This window comes from Atractosteus spatula, chromosome 8 (genome assembly GCF_055471065.1).
Source record: "Atractosteus spatula isolate fAtrSpa1 chromosome 8, fAtrSpa1.hap1, whole genome shotgun sequence".
NCBI classification, from domain to species: Eukaryota; Metazoa; Chordata; class Actinopteri; order Semionotiformes; family Lepisosteidae; genus Atractosteus; species Atractosteus spatula.
Window position 1 is genome coordinate 18,270,806 of NC_142713.1, and position 19,383 is coordinate 18,290,188.

At 36.2% G+C, this 19,383-nt stretch overlaps 1 protein-coding gene across 2 annotated transcripts in view; it reads right to left on the bottom strand.

Annotated features, from left to right (window-relative positions):
• The window catches only part of ppp6r2a (protein phosphatase 6, regulatory subunit 2a), a 64,871-nt gene that overhangs the window by 23,884 nt on the left and 21,604 nt on the right, over positions 1-19,383 (bottom strand). Inside the window, exons 2-5 of one of the 2 annotated variants that reach the window (XM_088922811.1) lie at positions 15,464-15,622; positions 11,732-11,977; positions 6,420-6,606; positions 4,491-4,628 (exon numbers count right to left, since the gene is read on the bottom strand). In XM_088922811.1, coding sequence (XP_088778937.1) covers positions 4,491-4,628; positions 6,420-6,606; positions 11,732-11,958 — 552 coding nt within the window. In that variant the 5' untranslated portion in view covers positions 11,959-11,977; positions 15,464-15,622. Of the gene's footprint in view, positions 1-4,490; positions 4,629-6,419; positions 6,607-11,731; positions 11,978-15,463; positions 15,623-19,383 lie in introns of those variants that run through there. The other variant, XM_088922810.1, reaches the window with a different exon arrangement.

Genomic DNA, 19,383 nt, shown 5'->3' on the forward strand with positions numbered 1-19,383 from the left:
GATGTGCTTGCACATTTTGTCCCTGAATGTAATCAAAATTTCAACCCACCGAATTACAAACAACACAGCTGATGCCTTTTAGACTGCAGGAGACTTATTTCATCTTCAAGGGAATTCAACCATCAAATACTGGGCATCTGATTTGTGGCTGGTGGGAAATTGTGACCAAATACAAGCCTGTCCGTTTGACTATATTTATTTGAATATATTTATGTTATTTAAAAAATGATTAATGGCAGGAGACTGCACGATGTCAACAAGCATGTGATAAGGCACAGGTCATGCCTGTAAATCAGTCTTGCCTTAGGCGTCTTGGATGGACAAGCAGGTATTTGTATAAGTGAATTATGAAAAGCTTCTTATCCACTTCTTCTGCATAACAATAAAAAAATCACTGAATGCTAGGTGTTTAGTACATCTTAACTGTACATATAAAATGTGATCATTCCTTCAAAAAATACTGTCAACAGACATTTTGCCAGGTAAAATCTTTATCAGTTAGCATAAAACATTATATATATATTTAAATATTGACCATGTAGATGAATCTGTATCCCATCCTATTAGTAAAATTCAGAAGGTTTAGTGAAAAGTCAGAAAGACTGTTCTGTGGAGATCATTGTATATAGTTATTTTAATAATAATAATAATAATAATAATAATAATAATAATAATAATGGTAACAATGTTACTAAAGTATTCAGTGAATATCTTTTTAGTTTTTCCTTTTAATATCAAATAGATAATTTCATTCTGTACTCATCGTAAGTATTTATTGTCCATCTACATCAGGTTTAGATCCTGTTTATCAACTTTACAATACAATATGGGTGGATCTGGCTAATTATGGATAATGGACCCTTCATCATTTTTCCAAGCATGCTCCTGCTTGATTAAATTAATCAGAATCATGGCGTGAGCATTCACAACTAAGCAGATGATTCAAAGTTTCAAATTTTACATTTTGTTATCAATGTTTTAAGTATCTTGCTGATACCAGAAGTTTGAAGTTTGATTTGTCTTACAAATAAATCAAGAAAGGCAAGCTATGCTAATAGCTTCACAGTAACAGACAGAATGTAAAAGCCAGCTTTGTTTTTTTTTAAATCAAGTTAAATCTCAACAGAGGAAATCTAAAAAGGATATTTAATTGTACACAATGCTCTGAATCACATATTGTATATTATAAAATGGTTAGTTCCAGTCCTGAAAGCTGACTGGCTGACACGTGATCAAAGCCGTGCTGTAATCTCTGATATATGCACACCCCGGAAGGGGTGTGCTAAAGAAATATCAATGTGCTGACGGTCAATCAAATCAATCGCATAGGCTTTTAAAGACTACTTCTCAGCATAGATAAGAAAGAGGATACATGTATTAAATACCTGGGAATCCAAGCTTTTCCGTTGCATCTGTAAAAAAATACTTATCTCTACTACCCAGCAATCCCCCTGCATTCTACTTAAAGCCAAAGAGGATAAACGTGAATGACGACGGACCACGGTACAGTAATTACACCTGTTAAGATTAATGATTGTTAAATTGAATAGCTCGATAAACCTCCTAATAGCCTATTCTATTTTTGTAGGTACACGAAGGAACCAACATTATCTTGCAACAGTGTTGGCAAGAATATGTAGAGCAGCTGGAACAAAAATTGACACCAACCACTGCCTTCGTAGCACAATGGTGCAGAAATTATAAAAACGCTCGGGTAGAAGCAAGGGAGATTATGTCTGTTAGTGGACATAAAAACGAGAGCTCACTAAGGGGTAATTGGAAACCCAATTTTAATGGCAGAAAGCACTGGAGTGATATTCTGGCAGGCACTGAGACCAGCAGAAGTGGGAGTGCTCCCCCAGAGAAAAAGAAAATGCCAGATGAACTAGGGATTGGACAGATTTTCAATGCTTGTATGATCAATGGAAATGTTCAAATAAATGTGCACGGCCTCTCGTGCCTTGTTGCTTAATTAATAAACTTAATGTCCTTCTTTCTTTTGCATAATATTGTTGAGAGTATAATATTCTTTTTCTGTTATTGACAGAACATTCTAGACTTCATATTAAAATGTTTATTTGCATTAAGCACTGAATGATATGGTACATGATTAACTGATGACAACCTATGTCTCAACATCAGCAAAACCAAAGAGCTGATTGTTGACTTCAGGAGCCAAAAGTCCACACCCCCATCTACATCGAAGGGACTGCAGTGGAGATGGTGAAAAACTTCAAATTCCTAGGTGTTCAGATCTCTAAGGACCTCACATGGGCACTCAACACCTCCAGTCTCATCAAGAAGGCACAACAGTGGCTGTGCTTCCTGAGAAGGCTGAAAAAAATACGCCTGCATCCACAGATCCTCACCAACTTCTACAGATGTACGGTGGAGAGCATACTGACCAGCTGCATCACAGTCTGGTACGGCAACTGTACCGCATCTGACCGTAAGGCACTGCAGCGGGTGGTCAAAACTGCCCAACACATCATCAGCAGTGCCTTACCCTCCATCCAGGAAATCTACAACACCAGGAGTCTGAAAAAAGCCACCAAGATGATGTCTGACCCCACTCACCCCAATCATAACTTGTTTGTCCCCCTACCATCTGGCAGAAGGTTCCGGTCGCTCCAGACGCACACAACAAGACTCCAAAATAGCTTCTCCCCCAGAGCCGTCAAGCTGGTGACGCCCCCACTCCCTCCCACACTATGATCTCTCCTCACTTCTTCCTGTACCCACAATGACCGTACTCCAACACCACTACATACACGACAACTGAATGTAAGCCGAAATTGTACTTAAAACTGTTCTAATTGTACTTTTCAATAATCGCCGTATTATTTTTGCACTGTTTGCCGTATTATTTTTGCACTGTTTTTGTCCGGTTTGTATACTTTTCTCTGCTTGTGTATTTGCACAGTTTTTGACAATTTTGCACTGGCACAATACTGTTGTTTACACTGTTATTGTTATTATTTCTGTCTATTTTTCTTGTCTGCTGTTCTATATATATACTGCACCTGAGAGACTAATGAGAAACATTTTTCACTATACTATGCACCCGTGTAAGTATAATGACAAATACAGTTGAATTAGTTGATATGCTCAGTTTCTATAAGCCATATCATAAATTAAGATCTGCTAATGATTGCTAATGCTATATAAAGATCATGATTAAAATTGACCTCCTTCCACACATTCCATAAAATGAACGGTTCTAGTCACCTTTAAAGTTGTCTATAAAAGCAGTGTTCATGACACACTGTTCTCCATTTTTGCTAGACATAGTTCCATGTCTCAGTTCAGGAAGCCTGTGAAGTAATGTTCAAATCAGCATACAGCAACTATAGACATTGTGTATACTTTCATACTTTGCAGATAAAAAATGGGTGTAACATGAGGAAAGTTATTTAGAACACATCTTCGAGAAAAAGTTAAGATGGAACAAGTCTTCAGTAGGATTTTTTTAACTTCATAGTTAAGGAGACGATGGAAGTGAGAAGCATTGTGCATGTAATTAGGTGTGAAATTTTTTACTATTTCTAATTAAGATAAATTTTACTTGTAAAAAAAGTCACACAGTACATGAAAAAATGATATTTACTTATACTTTTATACTTATTTTTATTTACTTTGATACTTAAAATACTTGATACTTTATTTTTTACTTTTACTTAAAAACCTCTTAAAAGCCTTGCAGAATTTGATTTACAAATGAAATAACCATTTTTTTCAAGTGAAAATTTTTTAATCTAAACTTGAATTCTTAAACTGAACATTTTTATGAAAAAAGGTACATGTCAGTACAAACCGCAAGACAAATTCAAAACTAAATTATGTTGATTGCTTAAGTATTCAGCCCTCTGAGTCAGTACTTGGTGGAAGTACATTTGACAGCAACTACAGCTGCAAGTCTTTTGGAATAAATCTGTACCAACACTGCACACTGAAAATGGTGCAATTTTCACCTATTGGGAACATCATAGGAGGGTTGTGAGAACCCATTTTTCCCCAAGTCATTTTTTTCTAGCTATTCTACAAGATTACTGTGATTAAACCAAGGGGAATAAATTAGTTAATGTTTTTGCAAAACATTCATAACAGATGTGACAAACCCACAAAAAGTAGATAAAGGGATTTTGATAAATGTCTTTTTAAACAGTAATGGTGTAAAAGGTGCTATAATACCATAAACTGAATGAAGAAATGTACAATTTCCCATTACCTTCATATTTGACGTACATATTATGCGTCTGTTTCCACACAAATGTTAAGGTATAAACCTATTACACACACATTATTCTTCTCATTATTATATGCAACAAAGTATCCAATGTCTTTTTGGTATTCCTTCTAACTCTGTTTTTTGTTTATCATTGACATTTTTAAACATACAGACCAGTACAGCTAATAAAGATGACACAGAACTCATTCTGTCACCTGTTAATGACCACAGTTCAAAGTAAAAACAAATGCAGATGGCTTACATTCAACACGTCTTGCCTTAATGGAGCAGGCTCCACACAGCTGATGAGTCGCAGTAGCAGATCCATCATGGCTGAAGTGTCTATGTGTTTCAGTACTAAATTGATGAACCCATCTTTCTTCCTCAAAAAGGCAATGACCTGCAGGAAGAAAGTGATTTACTGTAGATAAGGAGCAGCATTTTAATCTCATTTAGTTGGCACCATATGTGCCTCTAAAATAACTGATATGTCAGCATGTTCAATTTAAAAAAAAAAAAAGATTTTTGAACTATTCTAACTAAAGGCAAAATCTCACTGTTTTGTTTTACTCTTTAATTAAACTTTGCCTTTTAAAGCAAGACCAGAAGTGTCAGACTCATTTAATATGGCAGGCCAGACTCAAATGAACTTAATTTGTATCATAAATGATTGAAATACTACTCACACTTTACATACAACTATTGTGTATTTGTACACTATGTCTGTTGAAAACAATATTGTTGGGAAATCAACTTCCCTTGACATACTAATACATGATTTATTAATTTTTGTTACATTTAAGCATATTTTAACATCTGTTTTGTGATGTAGGAAGACATTTCCACTACAATGAAGTTTCTCATCATAGGATTTTCTCTTGTGAGTTTGTTTACTTAGTGATTTTTATAGTTCAACATCCTCTTTATTTTCAACATCATGTTGGCAAAATATGCTTCAGGTATTACAAAAGAAAAGAAAATAAGCGCAGCTTTCCCCTGACTGTAAAACCAAGCAAAAGAAAGGCCTAAAAAGGCAGTTGAAAAGTATTTGCACTGTGCTGAACTTAACTAAAGAACTAAAGTAAAACAATGCCAGTGATGAGTCAGAAGCAGCTTGACTTGTTTCATTCTTAGCAGACTTCTAGTGTTCAACTGGGAATAACAATCACAAAAAATCTTGGCTGAAGGTATTGTCAAAACCTCCACAAAAGATACAAAGCTTTATCTGCTAGATATCACCACTATAAAACAGCAAAAATTCACTTCTACAACTACTATTGCTTTTTAAAACAGCTGAACTGAAACATCTCAATTTTCCCTTAACTTCTACAAATACATTTCTCCACTGCTTTTGAACCACTGTTTATTTTTCTTTTCTTTAATAATGTAATTACAAATCCCTTCCTACTATGTTCAAAAATATCCATTTGAGATCATAAAAAAACACCCATGGGAACAATGGTGGTTCATTCGCTGAGGCTGCTCCACAATTTGGAGGAACGATATTGAGAAATATGTGTACACGTCAATTTTTTATCCCACCATTTTCATGCAAGCCCCTCTCGAAATATATCAGTGACAATATCCAACAGGAGCACTGTGATTGGGCAAAGGTAGAGAAGCACAGGGTCTGCATGTCTGTGAGCCTGATACAGTAACATCACTAAGGGCACCTGCTTTGTGTGAGGGCTGTACAGGCTTGGCAGGTCGTTTTTTGACACTCCTGGCCTAGACAAGGCTGAAAAATAATTTTAAAAAAAACATTTATCATGCTCGCTCTAGCATTTCCTGCATCATAGCAAAGTGATAGGAATTCATGAACATGTTGAAAGTTTTTAAAATATTGGAATTCAACACAAAGCTTGATTTTGATCAATACCATTATTTTGAAATATCATTAAAGACTGCTTGTTAAAATTAGACTTGAGCACTGGCAACAGCAACAAACTGAGTTTCCATCTATCTCTAACCCTAACCACCCTTATATGTTCCCAAAATTAATCTAAGAATGTACTAGCAGACTGCTTAGTAGACAGACATGCAGAAACGGTAACATCATAAAATTCCTGGGTAATAGTGATCAACATTTCCCCGTCCACTGCAGATTCAATGAATATTCCTGTTCTTGTAAAAGCATTGGGCCTAAATAACATCCCACAATGAAAACATTGCTTATTTTTAATTATTATACCTGTTCTGTTTTTCTAGCAATGAGGTTGCCGATAGTTTTACTGAAAAAGCTAGCCAGAAGAGGATTAAGTGGAGATGGCTGCTCCAGGAAGCAGTACAGTATTTCAAGCAACGACTCATCCCCTCCAAGCTTATCGTTGATGTGGTTCACATCTGATGTCAGCAGCTCACAGGCAATGTTTGGATACCTGAGGACATTAACAGATGAAAATTGTAAGTGTTCATGGAAAAACATCATACTTTGCAATTTAAAATAAAATATTACACTGTAGTGCTAAATGTGATCAACTTTTTTTTACCCTCTTTCTGACAACAAATAATTTTGAAAGAAACACAGATTCTATAAGGAAGGACATTGATCTTAAAAATGCAGCCTGATATCAAAAGCAATGTGTAAAAAAAAGAAAAAGGATATTCAACACATGCTAAAGCTTAAGAACACAGATAATCAATGTTGTTGATCCAAATTTGCCTGTTTTTATTATAATCACATTAAATTCTGAGCAGTGTAAACTAGCTGAGAGTTTTCAAGCACTTTATGTCTTTGCAAAGATCTTTGCAAAAATTTAGCATGAAAAAGATTTACAAATATTTCATTTCTATAATGAGTTTAACCTATTCCAGAAATGACAGGAAGGACATTGTACATTTTACAATTGTTTATAATTTACAGTCCTAAAAATATTTTCTAAACTAGCAATTTAACAATTTTAGCTTCATACAAAGCACTTTAAACAACAATATATCATTGTATAATTGCATTTATTACTGTTTCCATACAGTACAACAGTTCACAATTTTAATTTCAGGATCATGTGCCCTTAGATCCTGAAAAGTCCTTAGAATCAAGCATCTGTGCTTAAATTGTACACATACATATTGATCAAAGCTAAGTGTAAAATGCACAGATTAACAGTGCATTCCAGCATTACAACCAAAATATAGAAGCACTTAAATCAGCCCCGCTAGCTAATTGTGTGGACTTTATCAGCCACTTGTTAAGTTGCTGGCTCAGGATTGTGGAGAAAAAGAATACAAGTCGTGCAGCACGATTATATTTTTTTCTTTCATGCTGAAAAGAGAAGAAAGGAAACGGAACATTTCGGCTGTGGAGCCTTCTTCGGGTGTGAGCAAAAAAAGAAGGCTCCACAGCCGAAACGTTCCATTTCCTTTCTTCTCTTTCCAGCATGGAATAAACCTTTAACTTGTTCCTTTGCAGCCTATGCATGTTGACGCAGCTCCTTACTTGAACTATTTTTTCCTTTTTTTTTCTCCCAGGAATACCACCATTATATTAGTGAAACCATAAAAACCACTAAATAAGTGAAAGACCTATACAGTATGTTGGACTGCAGAGTAACTGGATTATAAACGAAGCCCCAGTTAGAAACTTTACTTTAAAACAGTTTCTTCCTTTTAACAAAGGAAATACCTGATCTTGGGTATGACAGAAAAGATCAGTCTGTTTCAATGCATTACAGCTCCCATCACAAAAACATAAAAATCTTGCCACGAAATCTATCATGGAAGACACAGTGACCAACAAAGAAACAGTTCCGAAGCAGAGTAACAGTGCAAAAGGCAGATATTCTGCCAGGTGCCAGCTCAATGAAATCTCTACAGGAAACGGAACACTTGACCCACAGTGAGGGGAAACAAAGGAGAAAAAGGGCTAGATCTGCAAAACTAGAAAACACTACTCTGCAGGAAATGCTGATGCAGTGCACAGTTTCTGTTTATACCCAGAGGGCAATGGGATAAGAGACTGCATTCTGATCTCAGGACATAGTGGAAATGTGAAGCAGCAGAAAATGACTCTCAGAATCAAACAGATAAGTGAGAATGTCATTGTTATTCTCACAAAACAGACAAACCTATCAAAAGGCATGTATTGTTGGGTCCTGATTGATCTTTCACTGACTGACTGGAGTAAGCATTCATATTTTAAGCCATACCATCAAAATATACAAAGGAGAAATAATGACTAATAAGGGTAATGAGAACTTGACTGTACCAATGCACACTAAGCCACTAAGCACATTAAGTTCCAAGATTCAGACTCCCAACCAAAGGGGAAATTAGTAAACTATGTAATACCTGCAAGCAAAACGGGTGGCAAGGCATTAAAGTTTGTTTTTTTTACATTTCCTAGGAAGAAAATCAAATAACATAGGCAGCTACTAAATGCCTGTGTCAATTTGGATACAAACACTTTGGCCAGGAAGCAATGCACAATCTTACAACTGCTTTTAACTAGTCAAGTGGTGATACAGTATTAATAGTGATTGGTATGGCAATTTATCATTGATATGGCAAAAACAATTTACATAACTCCTTTGAAAACACTTGGTTGGTCTTATTTGACATAAAACACCACCGATAAACATATATAAAAAAATTAAAGTTCACGTGAACAAACCAGGACCACTGTTACTGAGCTGTACACTATCTGCTCCCAAGTCCTTAATAGTTCCATCATTCTAATCTGAGGTTTTAGCTTTCAACTGAAACCATGTTTCTTCATTAACTGCTACCAAAATGTGCCTGTAATGTCTTTTGCACAAATGTTTGCAAAAGAATGATATATTTTGTTAAATCATGTTGTGTAGCGCTAATGCAGAAGGTATGTGTTTTTTACCACATTAAGTGAAGCATTCCCACTGTTATTTTATATAATATTATAGAAAATTAAGATCTCTTTCGTTCTCTGTATCCTTCAAGTAACAGAAAACCATTAAAATCAAATAAACAATAAGACTACTGGCAAACTACATTCATTTCAAAGGATTTAAAAAAAACTGCATGAAGAGAATGTCCAAACCACGGTTAGAAATTTCATTTTACAGTCATTTTGGATCATGGTTTAAAGCAATCATTCAGAAATCAAATATTAAACAAACACTTTGCGTCATCAAGGGCTGAAGTCTAACTGCAAATAAATAAATGTCTTCAAAAATGGAATTTGCTTCTTCAGCAACTGCGTAACTGTTCTCAGCTCAAAAAAGGAAAATTCACTTAAAAAACCCCCAAGAGGGTCTGTTTTCAAACTACTTCAACATGTTCCATATTATTTTATTTTTTAATCATTTCAGTGTTCATGTGGCAATCTACCCATATGATCTGGACAGAAAGAAATTAATTGCAAGCGACCAAACCATGTATAATTTCACACTGATTAACACCTTGGAATCAGAAGCATTGTCATTTGGGCTCTGCCTATATAAATTACAATGATGTCATAGAACTTTGAGATGGACTGGAGAATTGTGTGCTGTTGACCTCATAGATTATGCAAAAGAACTGATGTGAAAGAACTGTATCAGTAACAAGAAGGAAGCAGGCTGTTTAGGTAACAATCTTAAAAAACATCTTTCCATGATGCTTTCTTTGAAACGTATATACTCTAATAATTTCATTAAGTTGAAAAACATCAGATGTCAGTATAGGCTAATAGTTTTTTCCCCAGTTATATTTCACTGATAAGCTTAACAGCTACATCGTTTATGGTAGTTAGCCCAATGAAACACTGTAAAATAATAGATGGAACAATTATTTGAAAAAATACATATATGTATATGTATAATGTACAAAAAATATGGAGAGCATTTTCTTTAGGGAATCAACCAACAATTCAAAGCTATGACAAACTGCAAATTATTGATTGCATTCATGCAGAATCACTTTAAAACAGCAATTTCCCTCACATATTTTCACCAGAAGGGAAGTGCTTAATTTTGCTTACTCGTACTGTTTTTACAAAATAAGACTACTTGCATGATATAAAGCAGCTTTAAGCTGCAAAAAGCCCCCATCACCATCAACTGTCATCACTGTCATCCTGTAAAGCGCTTTGAGAAGCCACCTTTAAAGGGGCTATATAAAATAAAGTTTATTATTATTATTATTATCATTATTATTATCAACACTGAGGCAAACAGAATACCAGGGAGTTGTGAATACAACTGCAGGTCAAAAGGCTCGTGACATGGCACAGGACCCCTGGGGTCACTGCACACCAAAAGAACATTTTGACTTTCAAACATTTGTTTTCTGAAGATACAGAGACAGGTAAGGTGCATTTCCTTTTGAACCATCATGGTTTGAGGAACAGCAGCTGTGGTTCTATTTTTATTTTTATAGTCAAGCATTGTTGCCATAGGAACACAACCAAGCTATCAAAACATACACATGAATCTGAATCACGCAGCGTTTTAGAAAAGGGGACAGGAATACCCAAGCATCTTGATCATTCTATCTTTCTGCTTGGATGAAACAAGAAAAAAAAAATCACAAGGTGACAGGAGACTGAGCTAAAGATTATGTGCTGAATATTAATTTTCCACTGGTAGATATCTCTCACTGTGCCAACCCATAGTAAACAGATCACAATATATTTGAAATGCAGTTTGTCAGAAATCATGCTATAAAATAAGCTAAAAAAAGAGTTAAAACAAAAAATAAGTGGCTTTCAATAATACAATATGTTAGCATGTTGGCAGCAAGGTATACATTTTTATGGAAGGATGGCATGTGTTATGGACATATAAAACAGTTTAATCTTTATAGTCAAGGAGGGAGTGTTCTTTAAACTTGGTTTAAAGAAGTCACTGAGGGCATTTCTGAACTCCTCTTATAAGTACCTACAATTGTGTACAAACGTTTAGGCACCCCTGGGTAAATTGTATGTTGATTCACAGCTGAAACTGCAAGTGAAAACAATTTGACACAACCTCTGTGTGGTACAAACCTAAACATGACATCTTTCCTCAAATTTTTAATGTACAATTAGTATTTATTTACAGTTTCATAGATAATCAAATTAATAAAACAGTGAATACGGCACAAGCAAAAGTTTGGGCACTCTGTCAGTCAATACTTAGTAACACCTCCATTGGTAGAAATCACAGCTTCCAAACATTTCCCTTTGGCAGATAAGAGTCTTTCTATTCATGCTTTCAAATCCCCCTCCCACTCTTCTTTACAGAACTCTTTTAGCGCCAGAAATATTCTTAGGTCTTCTTGCATGCTTGAGATCTCCGACTGAAGATTGGATGTATTTATTACAGTAATTTAAGCATAGCTCAAAATTACTCAAGAGTGAACAATCCCGATCCTACATTTTGCATTATTTAGGTTGCCTCCAAGAAAATGTTTCACTTAAAAGGGATAAAGTGTTATTTTTTTATTCACAAACAAGTAAAAAAAGACCTTCAAATCAACTATATACTCTGATCAGAGTAATGGGAAAATGAGCAATACCCCTGGCCCACAACCTCAGACCCCCGCACACACCGAGGCAGTCAGCAGGCTTACTTGAAGCGGATCTTCTCGTCCATGTCCTGTGGAGGCTCCTGAGTGATGAGAGTGACCAGCTCCTCCATGCAGTGGTCCTGGCTGAGGAAGAGGAGCAGCCGCCGGTTCTGGGCCTTACACTCCTGCAGGATGTCATCTTCGTCCATGAGCTCCCGCAGCGTCACATCCTCCTTGTCCAGCAGCTTGTCGATGTGGGAGGTGGTGTGCAGGTCGAACTTCCAGAACATCGTGATCAGGCACACCGATCTACAGACGATACGACGATTACTGATGAGGTCAGTTAAGGCGTAATAAATCAGATGTAGGCCTGGATTTACTAAATGTGCCTTCGGGACAAGGATTCTTTGTTCTTTGCTTTCATCCCGATTAATGAGACAAAAAATGGAGCTAAAGCATTGGTATGCAATGCCCATTTGGGCTGACGCAAGAGGATACTGCTGCTCTAGACCCCTTGGGAGAGTTTGTTTTATGATGTGAGGTGACACTGACCAAAAAAGCATTGAGCCAATAAACAATCTAAACAATACTGCCTGGGTAACATTAGGGTTACTGCAAAAACAAGTAGTGTTATGTATATGACTATCTCAAATAAAGCCGTTGTTTCAGATTTGCAACTGCAGAAGAACGAAGACATTTACCTGTACAATTCTTTCAAACAAAATCACTTTCAAAACTAAAAAAAAGCTTAATATACGGTACAGTATCTGAGAAACAAAAAACTACTTCGGGAATCATATTTAAGAATCTATCTGATCATTTAGGTACAATATTACAAGTGCTGTCTCAGTCTGAAAACAGTAAAGTATTACTGTAGGGGTCTGGGTTAGGCGAAACTGAAAATGAAGATTAAAACAGAAAATGGCAAAAAGTACCTACAGTTTATTGACTTTAATTTGACATTTTTTTTTTATTTGACACAAGCCTTTTTAGCTCAACCATGTTTGTTAAAATATAACCCTACACTGCAAAATGAATATGGAACAACGAAGGCTCCCAAAACCAGAGACAGGTAATCAAACCCAGGCTATTGGATCTGGCAATTGTATAAATTAACATTATTGTAATGTCTCTCTCGAAAGCTAGTTTTCAGTTCAGCAATAGCTCAAGATTAAATTACAAAGGCAGACTAAAATCAACTACAAGTATTCAGTGTATAACTCTTAACAACCCCAAATGCACTTCAAAGAAGGTTTTGTTTTAGTTTTGAATTGGTGTCGTACTCATTTCTGTGGTAAATACATTTTTGTGTGCAGAGCTGGATGAATGACAAACCTTTAGCTATTCTAGGAGTTTGCACACAGCTACTTATGGATGTTTGTCATAGTAAAAAAAAAATAAGACCGTGATAAATTGCTTTGAATAAGCATATTTTTAATATTAACGTTTGTGGGCAATTAGCTGTTTAAAACGCCGTAAAAGTGAGGTTGCAGTTAGCTGGAACTGGTTTGTAAACCTTAACTGTTTTAAACTGTTGGCTCACAATTTTGGGGAGTTCTGGGTTCTGTATTGGGAATTTAACCATTTCATTATTTACATTATTTTTTTCTTGGTCTGATCATTCCCCATCACTGATTTCACTTGCTGAGCTGAGAAACTTAAATTTACAGACCAAATCAGATACTACCGCAGGAGCTTCTGTAATTAATAGGTGTCTGTTCAATACTAACATCTGGATCTGAACGAACTTTCAAGGACCTAACTAACAAATGGTTTCAAGACTAGGGAGTCTATGAACATAACCTAAAATCACCCTGCAAAAGTCAGTGACGTTAGTATTGTTATTGACAGTGCTAAAATCAAACCCTTAAGGAAAGTAGGAAAACTTGGTGCTATATTTTGAAGTTAATGTTAGGAATGTGAAGAAATCATGCAAGTAAGCACTTCATTATACTCATGTACATATGACAATAAATTGAATGTATTAAGGGTATTTTTGCTTCACCTGCAAAATATTGTTTAAGATCCTTTCTCAGCCTTCATTATTAAATGTTGGCATCCTTGATATCACATTTTAAGGTACTAAACATTGTTCAAACATTGACCAGAATTCTGCAGTTCATGTCTTGACATTAATACACTGCAGTACTTAACTCCCATCTTCCACAAAATACATTAATGCCCAGTGACATTTAGAGTGGAAATGTTCTCCTGTTCATTTATGAGGCACTAATACTCAAATTCCAGGTTATCATAAGCTTTTTACCTGGATACACTACAAGACATTATCTTGTGGGTCTCTGCCAGAAATCAGGCTCTACACTATGAGCAATAGAGCCTTCTCTCGTGTGCATCGCTAATAAGTTTGAACCTCAAAGATAAATACAGAAATTTCTCAATTTTACCATAATAGCCTTGTTGAATCCAAAACACTTTATGTAAATATCCAACAGGGTCAAGATACAAGGTATGTGAAAAAGTAAGTGAACATCATCAGCTCAATTAAGGGGATCATTTGAAACTGGTGTTTAAGTAATTAGGTGGATCTTAGGGACTGAAGGCTCCACCTTAGATAATTATCTGAAACACTGAGTTTGTTCTTCACCAGACAGGGGTGTGGAAATAGGTCATGCCACAATTTAAGGAAATCTCTGAGGATCTCAGAAAAGAGTTGTTGATGCTCATCATTTCAGAAGGGCTTAGAAAACCATACTAAAGGATTTAGGATTCCACCAATCCAAAGGCAGATAGACTACAAATGGAAAAAAAGTTTAAGACCACAGTCACTCTACCCACAATCTCTCCAAGAACAAACCAGAAAATTTTCAAGTAAGTTACAAAGAACCCCAGAGTAACATAGAAGGAACTATAGGCCACTTTCACCCTGTTGACTGTGACTGTTCATAATTCAACTATCAGAAAATGACTGAACAAGAATGGTGTTCACGGAAGGATAGCAAGGAGAAAACCACTGCTCACCATCAAGAACATTGCTGCCCATCGGAAGTTCAACAAAGAGCACATATATGATTCACAAGGCATCTGGAACAATGATGCCTAGATTGATGAGTCAAAGGTAGTGGTGGGAGTGTGTTGGTTTGGGACTCTGCTTTGCTGCCTCAGGTACTGGATTGCTGAGGCAGCTGTGAATTCCACATCAGAAGATTTTAATGGAGAGTGTCATGTCTTCTGACTGTGACCTGAAGCTGAGCCCAAAGTGCAAGACATTGAGCCCAGACATACAAGCAGATCTACAAAAGAGTGGCTGCCCAAAAAGAAATTCTGTGTTTTACAATTGCCTAGTCAAAGTTAATCCCATCGAAACGTGACGGGATCTGAAGAAGGAATGGGCCAAAATTCCTCCACACCTTGAGAGACAACGGTTACAGGAAAGTTAATTACAATAATTGCTGCTCAGTATAATCCAGGGTCATAGGAAGAAGCAGTTTCTGAGACTGTATGCATGGATTAAACTGTTTAAAAGGGCACTGTTCTGCTGTGCCCTCCAGAGGTTTTATACTACTTTAATTGACTTTAAATTGATTTGTCATAATACTTATGGTCACCTAAAATGAGGGGATTGAACACAAAAAAGAGTTATTATTCTAAAGCGGGACAACATGTAAGCACAGAAATACCCAAAAATAAAAGGTGAAATTCTTTTGATCTCAAATCTGAATTTCTTGAGTATACAGCAAAAACAGCACTTTTGACTTCACTGTCCCATAACGTATGGAAGGCACTATATTAAACCTTTAAGTACTGTTTCCCTCACTTCACAATAAAAAACAATACCTGTCAATAAAATGTGTGTATCCTTAATTAAACCTCTTCCACAGGCAGGCGAACATTTGTCTTGCAGATTGCAGAGTGCACAGAATGGTAAAAATCCTTTCATTAACCAGCATGGAACTTCTCCTTTCGCTCCACTTCAGCTGAGATATTGTTGTTAACCTGTCAAAACAATAGGTTACACATCAGTGCTTAAGACAACCAGAAATACATCTCAAAATACAACTACGAAAATACAGAAATACAAAAGTGCAACTATGTCCTTTTGCATAACCCAACCCAAGAAATGAAAGAAATGTATTCACATAATATTAGAACATGGAAAAAATCTGCCTCCAGGCAAAACACAGATGTGCCCTGTCACACACTGTTAAATCATAAATCAAAAGCCTAGGTTAAAATCAATCTTTTAACATTTTCAATGGCCCCTGGTTCATTTAGAATATTTTTCCATATAATTAACAATTTATCGATAATTCTGCATTCTACAAAACACACTGTGACTTATTTGAGTGAGGTATTAGAAAACTGAAATCAATTATGCATTTGAAAAACAAAAATCTAAATCCCTATGTACAGATTTCATGCATGCAGAAAAGTTTACGAAACAAACAATACTTAGCAGATTTCCTGAACATATTCAAAAAAATCCTATGAGAAAATAGTCTTTAGCATTATATGTAAATTTGTTTTTGTATTGATTTTCAGAGACGGAAAAAAAACCCAAGTCATATCAGAGAAAATGAATTCAATCATCTAGTGACTTACTGAAAGTACCAGCAGATAGTTGATTCCTATTAATTTTTTAATCATATATGCATTCACCTTTAAATTTATCAACTTTCTGAGAAGGTGTTTAATGAAATGTGATTCATCACAAATATGTGTGCTCCACCTTTGATTAAAATGCCAGTAAGCTGCTGGGTGAACCCATCAAAACGTTAAATGTCAGGACTGTTGACTGAGACAATCTGAACACTGCCTTTTCTGCAACAGCTGTTTCTGTCTCTTGGCAAATTACAGTATGATACAAATTCACTTCACCAAAAATACGGATTTTACTTTAATGTCAGGGAATTAAAACTCTAGCTGCACACTACTTCAGACTGCATTCAGCTGAGCAAACAATTTATCATTAGTGAAAGATAAACTTGCACTGAACTGTGGCACTCTACAGAACCAAAAGTAATCAGCCATTTATTTCTACATTATGAAGCCTGCATTGGAAAATGAAAAAAAAAGACTTGCAATAACTTTTTGCAACAAAGCAGCAAGTTGTGAAGCAGTTTATCTTAACACGATCTGTAGTCAACAAAATCAATAGCATGAACTGCACCCCTGAAAATTACATTTACACTGAAGCTTGTGACTCACTAATAGATCAAATTCAAGCTGGGCATTCACAATTTTAACCCAAATAATAGTGACACATCAATCCACAGCACAAAGTCTTCTTAGCCTTTAGTCCTACACTTGAGGTTTTACATTTAATCGTTGTTGTCTACCGGAAGACAAACAGACCATTCTTGCTGGGACAGCACCGTCCTGCAGAATTTTCCTCTTAGCTAGTGCAGGTCACATTGACATTCAGGTACCTGTAGTGAACAACGTTTGCAAATCAAGGCATAGTGGGTCTCAGCATTGTCACTGTCCCAGAAATTTCCATCTTTACTAATGGAGGTCATCAATACTGTCCATTCTTAAGGATTTCAGCAGGTTTCTAGACTTTTTTAATCCATCATTAAACCCCAATGACACCCCAACCTATCAGAGTACCTGACAGAGTCACTCAACAAAATCAAATAATAAATGATGGGAGATAACCACTAGTAGACTTAATTTCACACATTTTTGTGGCAACCTCTTTAGAAACCATTAATCACCAACCAAACGGCCAGTGACCTGGTGAAAATGGACAAAGCCTCTTAAATCCAAACAGGAAAGGATTTAAGCTCATGACAAAAAGCACCAATTATGCCAAATACCAGATCCAAGAACACCCACACCCCCCTACCTGCCTGAAATTTAAAAGATCTCTGGAATAACTCTGGACAATATTTCCCCACTATTTCTCACACATCTTCATCCTCTTGCCTCTTCACTGTTAGACCAGTTAACCTACATAATTCATAACCATAACACTCCAAACATATGACATCCTGGTGAAATCCCTAATAATAATAATAATAATAATAATAATAATAATTGCTTACACTTATATAGCGCTTTACAGGTAATGGGGTCTCCCCTCCACCACCACCAATTACCCTCCTGAAGCTAAGAAAGTACCCACAGCTTATTGCCAGTTACTACCCTATCTCCCTGTTGGTAGGCTTGTAGTCTTGGAAAGAATGATCTTACAGAAAATTACACCAACTCTCAAAGACATTCTACAGGTTAAAGAAGCTGATGAATAACCTGTTATCAGGTGCTAGCCCAGATGGCATATATAGAAAATGGGTTGCAGCAGAACATGAAGACTGCTCTTCTTCAGCAGAACAGCAGTATGTGACACAGCAGAGTATGACAAAGGGTGACATGGGAGCCTGTTAGTTAAAGTGTTGGAGATTCTACCTACATCCACGAAATGATATTATTTGCGATGTACTACTAAAAGGTGTCCTACTATTCTTCTCTGCACTAGTTTTACTGGTAACCTGGTTTTTAACTGCAGGTAAGATGGAACTGATCTGCAAGCCAAAGCCAAATCTCGTGCAACTTTCACTTCTCCGCATGGGAACAATCTACAATCATCTGCCACATATTTGCGGATGCTTACCACTTACAATATAGGTTGCAAGTACACTCTTAAAAAAACACTTAAGATGGGTCGTAACTGTTTCTGAAGTTATGCTTTCTTTTGTTGGTAAATTTAAGACAATATGGGATTTTAGGCGATGCCTAAAATGGGGTGGCAGAGCCATATTTAGGGCTGGCAACTGCCTACGTGGCTTCGCTCCTGCCTACATGGTCTCAGCAAGGGGTAGTCTGCTGCTTCAAAATAGGCAGCCCACAGGACAGAAAACTCCACTTGGAGATGACAGAAAAATGGTCGATCTCAAGGTCCAATTCCGGTCACAGCTCTTCTGAGCATATCTACAAAGTATCAACCCCCAGATTTGTCTACGCGAGTGACAGCAGCTGCCGATATGTACATCACTTGAAGAGTTGGTTAATGACATCAGTTTACTTCACAAGAAGAGCATGTGTGCAGTGCAGTCAGAAAGAAATGCGACGGAGGCCCTCACTTGTGGATTTCTATGCCATAATTCAAGCAGCAATCATGAGCTTGAGGGGGCCATGAATAAAAAATGCGGAAAACACAACCCACGCACAATTTACTTGTATCCAACTCTGAATCGCTCACTTAAACTGGGCACAAACCTATTAAAAAGCGTTAAATTCCAAATAAGACAGGATACTTCTTCAAAAAGTCTTTTCAACTTGAGGTTCAAAACACCAATAACTAATTGTACTGTGTCAATCTGAATGTTTTTTTTTAATTTTAGACACATTCAAGGCACAAAGTGAACAACATATGATGAGATAAATATGCTTTAATGCAGCAGGTGACGTTACTACATAGGTCTACTGACTAACAGAGTATAAGTGTCAAAGGATATCTCTAAGCTATATTGTATACCTGCTATATTGTATAGGAGCAATATGTATCTCGTAATTTACGTAATGTTCGTATACATAATAAAGAATTGAATATAACTTAATAGAAGAACTGATTAGATTTAACATGAAATGTGACAATCTCCAGACATAAAGTAAAGTTAACTTTATAAAATACCAACTTTTTACAAGATTGCAACATAAAACAAAATGAGATGAAACAATGACATATTCAGACCACTAAAGATGCTTAATCATCAATAAAAAAAGTGTATGAACTGAAGGTAGATCAGCACTTGGAA